The sequence below is a fragment of the Lissotriton vulgaris genome, chromosome 10, assembly GCF_964263255.1.
Source record: "Lissotriton vulgaris chromosome 10, aLisVul1.2, whole genome shotgun sequence".
NCBI classification, from domain to species: domain Eukaryota; kingdom Metazoa; phylum Chordata; class Amphibia; order Caudata; family Salamandridae; genus Lissotriton; species Lissotriton vulgaris.
Window position 1 is genome coordinate 584,355,375 of NC_141698.1, and position 6,000 is coordinate 584,361,374.

The 6,000-nt window shown below is 42.5% G+C and overlaps 1 protein-coding gene across 1 annotated transcript in view; it reads right to left on the reverse strand.

Moving 5' to 3' along the window:
- Nucleotides 1–5,567, reverse strand: part of GSPT1 (G1 to S phase transition 1) — a 612,577-nt gene extending 607,010 nt beyond the window's left edge. Inside the window, exon 1 of the mRNA XM_086941426.1 lies at nucleotides 5,143–5,567. Coding sequence (XP_086797552.1) covers nucleotides 5,143–5,353 — 211 coding nt within the window. The 5' untranslated portion in view covers nucleotides 5,354–5,567. The remainder of the gene's footprint in view (nucleotides 1–5,142) is intronic.
- Between the last annotated feature and the right edge of the window lie 433 nt (nucleotides 5,568–6,000).

Below are 6,000 nucleotides of genomic sequence, written 5' to 3' on the forward strand. Positions count from 1 at the left end.
GCATGAACTATAAAAGTCAGTCGAAGTAACATTAACCACAGCAGACAATCAGGTTTGAGGCTAGACTTTAGAAATGTGATGGCGATAACACATTAGGAGAGATCACGTTTTTTTCCCCCCTAATGTTGGAAAAGTGAAAACCCTGATCTTCTTAGCCTATCCGCATAGGATAAGAGGCAGGACCATACCATGCTGCACAATGCTTTACCACTATGGATTTTTGGCTGGATCAGTTGTCATGAGTGTTCCCACGGGGATGTCCATCGAGAGCTCTTGTTTATCAGCAACTTAAATTCCAAATGTATCCAGACAATGCCAACTCCATATTTAGGTGGTCAATTCTGGGGGTACAGAACAATACTTGCCTAAAACAAGTCCACCAGTAGATGAAGCAGAGTTATCACTGACTTTTCGTCTGCTGTTCTTCTGGCTAAACAAGTACAGAGGTACACCCAACCTGACAATAACGAACCTTGGTACAGTTTTACATAAATTATGTTTTTCACCACCAAACTACGAGGCCAAAAAAAAAAAAAAAAAAAAGATACACAACACCTCTACATCATGATACTGTGAAGGATTATTCCAATGCTTCAAGTTCCTTGCTATTTTGAACTGCTCAAGGTACTGGTTCAAGGAATGACCACTGCAAACTTGCCTTGGACATGGAGCACAAAAAAGATTGCAAAGCTTGCGGTTACAAAATCAAGCAGCCATGCTCAACGTCAACCTTAATAAACAAAATCACACTACACCAGCCCTCAAAAGAACTGCATTTGCCCTTTGGAGAAAAAATAAAAACGTCAACTTCACAACCACCGTTTACCCTCTAAAGGAATAGATGTTCGCAACTTCCATCAGAAGCCCTGCGAAGTGGCTCCCGTCAAAAACTACCACTTAAGAAATAAGATACCCAGGGACAGTTTTCAAATATACACAGATCTAGAAGTTATTGAGTAAAACAAGGGGTAAAAAAAAGGGTGATGCAACCAAATAAAAAATCAATTAAATCCGAGCTTTGCATAACTCAATACATATATTAATCCAGTTAAAAGTGGGGCATTCACATTGTGTAAGATACACCAAGAGCTGCAAAGAGGAGTCCAATCCAAAGATCTATTAGCAGAAACTTGTAATCTCCCACACTTTCTTACAGCAGTTAGATGTACTTAGATTGCCAATAGTATTGGAAATTTGAAACTTAATTTTGTATTTATTTACTTTTAATCTGTCTTTATACCGTTTAAGACATCTGCTTTGATAACATGGATTGGTCTTTATTGCATTGTATATACTAAAGGTTTTAACTAACCATACACAAAGAATATTACCACATATCGCATACAGGGAGTTCTGTAGGGATATGAAATAAATTCTCAGAGCATCTACGAGCAGGGGCTATGAAGACCATGCGAGTGTACCTAAAGCCATGTCGAGGGAACAGATATTGAAGGTGGGTGTTGCAACTGAGTCAGAATGTATCGATATAGGAAAGACAATGGGTTTTATTAGCAGCATGCTAAAGTAGTGATTAGAAAAAAGGATGTGTTAGTATGCTTTAAGATAAACAAAACCTATAGGAAGTTGCGGATGCAGGTTGACTTTTTGCAACCACTTAAGCTGGTGGATTCCCAGGACTTTTGAGCTTATATTAGCGTCGACAGCGGTACTGTAACAAAAAGACAGTATATTATTGCCATACATTGCACGCCCGGTAGTGGTTCTAGTGGGTTGATAGCGTGCTAAGGCAGTACGCAAATATTATAGAGTGAACTTAGGCATAAGTGTGGTGCAAAAGGGTAGGAGAACCACCCCTCTACCTAGATTGTGGTAAACCACAGACAAAAAACTCCAAGGTCCCCTGCACAAGCTAGTGGTTCATGGAATTAAGTTAGTACAGTAATGAGTGTAAGAAAGAAAAACACTGTTCATGCATTGATCTGTGTGATTCCAGGATTTATTGTCCTTGTTACAGAGTCTAAGCCTAGCCAACACGTGTTTCGTTGCTACCATGAAGCACACAGCGACTTATTCAGGGATAAGAAATATATAAGATACACAATTATATCAAAGTGGGTATAAGAAAATTACCGTCATTGGCAAGCACTCATTGTGACATGTAAAATAAGAGAAAAGCAGCATGGTGCACAATTCATTAACATGTGAAAACCCAAGTTGTTATAAACATAATGTAACACAACAAAGATTTTTTTAATATAAAAAGATTCTTTATCAAATGAGGAACAAAACTGCTTGGAAAGTACTGGTGAAATTGAGACTGATCATTCTGACAGCATTAATGTGGTTGTACGGTAGTGCGACAAACTGAACAGTCCTTAACGCCCTGCGGCATGGTAACTCATTACTTGAAATGGTGACTTGTGCATGGTGCAAGTGTGAATTTGTTGGCCTAACCCCCTTAATGTTTAGTTTGTCACAATATAAAGCAGAACGGTATGCAGCTCCTAGTGAACACTATAGGTTGATGTGTGGTTAGTGTGTAGTGGTATATTGCAATGTTGAGGTTAGAAACACTATCCTCCAAACTGAGCGCCAAATTGACAACGAAAACAAGTTTCTGATTGAAGTTCATATGTTTTATTCAGTTCATCAAAAATTGTTCGAATCAGACGATTTTGTAAGACTGCATAATTATCCTTGCTAACATAATTCCCTTCTTATGTAGCACTGTCTTTAGACAATAATCCACTTTATCGTAACACCCAATGCATTTCGGGTCAGAGGAAACGTGACCCTTCGTCAGGGGTGAGTGGTAGGATGCGTTCGCGCCTCAATGGATTCGGAAACTTCAAGAACATTCATGTAACTTGAGTGCCCAGGATAACATTGCGTTCCGTTAGTGTGTAGTGGGTCACACACTAGGGGCAGGAGGAAATGTCCTCCTTTCAGGAAAGAGACCCTCACACACCCTCCATCAGTGAGGGGGGGGGGGGGGGGGGGGTGTGAGGGTCTCTTTTCCGAAATAAGGAAATTTCCTCCTGCCCCTAGTGTGTGACCAACTACACACTAACCATACATCTACCTATAGTGTTCACTAGGAACTGCATTCCGTACTGCTTTATATTACCTTTGCGGTACAAAAGGGGGTGGTGATGGAAGGAGCATCTGAATCAATCAAACACTCACACCCAGTCAAAAGATCTGGGTTTAATCCATCACCGTTCTTTAGCCCACTCTGCCACCCCAGGTCAGACATGGCTATATGCAAATCAGTCTGACCCTGTGCCTCATGGGAACAGCCCAGCCCGAACTGCCAAGCCATGTCTTCCCTGGACCGGAAAAAAGCTTCCGAGGACCGGTTACCTTTGGGCATGTATGCTGGACCTGGATAAATATAGCCCATAGTCACTCCTCTATTTTTTAATTAGTTTGTCACAATACCATACAACCACAAAAATGCGGTCACAATGATAAGTCAAACAGTTTTACTAGTGCTTTCCAAAGTTTTGTTCCTCATTTGATAAATAATATTATACATACAAAAGCTTTGACGTGTTAGATATTATGTTTATAACATAGGTTTCCACATGTTAAAAAAAAAATCATGTGTACTGTGCTGCTTTTCTCTTTTTTTACATGCAACAATAGGTGTCTGCCAATGGCGTTAATTGTCTTATACCCACTTAGACACAATTGTGTATTTTTTATATTTCTTAGCACTCAAGAAGTTGATGTGTACTTCGTGGCAGCAACGAAACACGTGTTGGCTAGGCTAAGACTCTGTAACGAAGTAACAGAAAAAGGACAATAAATCCTGGAACCACACAGAGCATTGGATGAACATTGTTTACACTCACATCCTTACCGGGACTCCAAAAGCTCACCTAGCCCCTCTAAGGGCAGTGCTGAACATGTCCGCTCGGCTTGTATCTGGAGTTAAAAGATTTTAACACATCACTCCAGCTCTCAACTGCCTCAATTGGCTTCCCATGGAAGGGAGATGTATCTATAAACTGGCCTGCATCACACACAAAACCCTTCACTCTCCTGTCTCCAACTACCTAAATAACAAACTGATAAGAGCAGGTCAATCCAGAAGACTGAGAAGCTCCCTACTCACTCCTACGAAACTGAAGAAGAAAACCACCCAATACCGATCTTTTTCTGGCAACACTCCCAGATATGGAAAGCTCTCCCTGGAGTCCTCAGATGCAACCCTCCTTTTCCTGTTTCAAAAGGGACCTGAGACTCCATCTCCTAAACAAATACTTTCATGACCAATGTCAACTTAACTCGACTTCTATATCTGAGCTGTCTCCTCTCTCTCCTGACATTCAAGGATAGTGGGTGACCGGACTGTCATTCACACCTTTTTCTTTTTATTGCTCTCTCCCCCTCAGCTGCACTGCATATAGATTTCCCATGCTGTATTTTTTTCTTTGGTTTGCTTCCTTACTGCTTGACTACTATGCAATGTTGATGTCCTTTCTGCTGTTTACTGTGTGTATGTAAAGCGCTCCGATACCTACGGGTCAAGCTACCGCTATATAAAACTTTTAAAATAAAATAAAAAATAAATACCAACTATAATATAGTCATAGCCGGTTATGAAGCAGGACTTAAATGGAAAATAATTCCATTTATGTCAGAATAGAGTTAAAAATTTAGGAAATGGCATACAAGGAACGTGGGACCTGAAAAGTGGTGACAGACGAGGTACCTTTAAAGGAGAGACTTGAGGGAGGGTTCAAGTAAGAGTTTGAAGGACTTAAGTAATAAAGCCAAATAACGACAAGGAAGTGGCTCTAAATAGGGGGTACGCACAGAAACCATTGGCTATTTCTGCACGCCTGGACTGACCAGAAACTATGCGTGGCTAAGAGTGTGGGAACATAACTTAGCGTGACACAGATAAAGAGTCAAAGAAATTCGTGAAAGGGTCAGTTATAATAGTAAGTACCTTGCCATGGCCTCATTTACACAATTACTCTTAATCTTTTTTACAAAAGCCCAGCTGTGATACATTTAATGGCCACGTGTACGTGTCCCAACTTGGCCACAATGAGGCCCTTCCCTACACACCCTATCTCCCGTGTTCTAGGAAGCTCTCATGTTAACCTCTCTAGACCTCCACCCTCCCCCCGATATCCACTGAACCAATCACTCCACGCCCGGCTTTACCCTGTGGAGCCTCCGCCGCTGCTGCCACCTCCACCTCGTGCTCGTGCTCGCCGGGGCAGAAACAGGGTACGAATTCGGCAGCATGAACGTTGGGCACGAAGGGCCGGGCGTTGACGTTAAGCTTGAGGAGGGAGTTACTGAGCTGGGCCTCGGTCTGAGCTTCGTTGTCCTCCTGCTCCCAAGAGTCTGGCGCCGTGTCGTTGGGGTCCATTTCCGGGTGCGTGCAGGTCTGGCTTTAAGATGGTACGTGGGGAGAGGGCGGGGCTTTAGCAGCAACGGAGATCTAGCGGCACCGGTAACACAAAGACTGGGCCGTAGGATGGCACCCACGAACGGCCGCTCCAGACCCGACTCAGCACTCACTCCAACGACTCCTCGTCCTCGTGTGTTGCCGCGACGTAAGTGACGCCTTCCTGCGCAGTTCTGCCGGCTAACGACGTCGTGTCCCTGCTCAGTAGTTTTTTCCACTTCCGGAGTTAGTGTTTTCAGCGAGACTTTAGGGTAGCTTGAAACTACAAATCCCAAAAGAAGACGTCCCTGTACGTACATGTTTCAGGTGGTAGTCAACTTTGGACGGTTCCTGGGAAAGGTAGTTTATGAGCTCATAGTCGCTGTCCAGACACAAGGGAATGTAAGGCTGACCTGTTAGGACTACAGTTTCCACATACGCAGAACAGTAAGGGACGTTATAAATAAACGTCATCTGAACGTGCAATCGTATGAAGCAGTACTGGATTAGCTCTTTAATTTCTGATAAAGCAGTTTTGTTGAAAATGAGAAAAATGTATATGTGCTAATATGACAATGTGACTAGTAGATGCTTGTGGTCATGTTCAAGTAGTACAGTCAACTATCTTG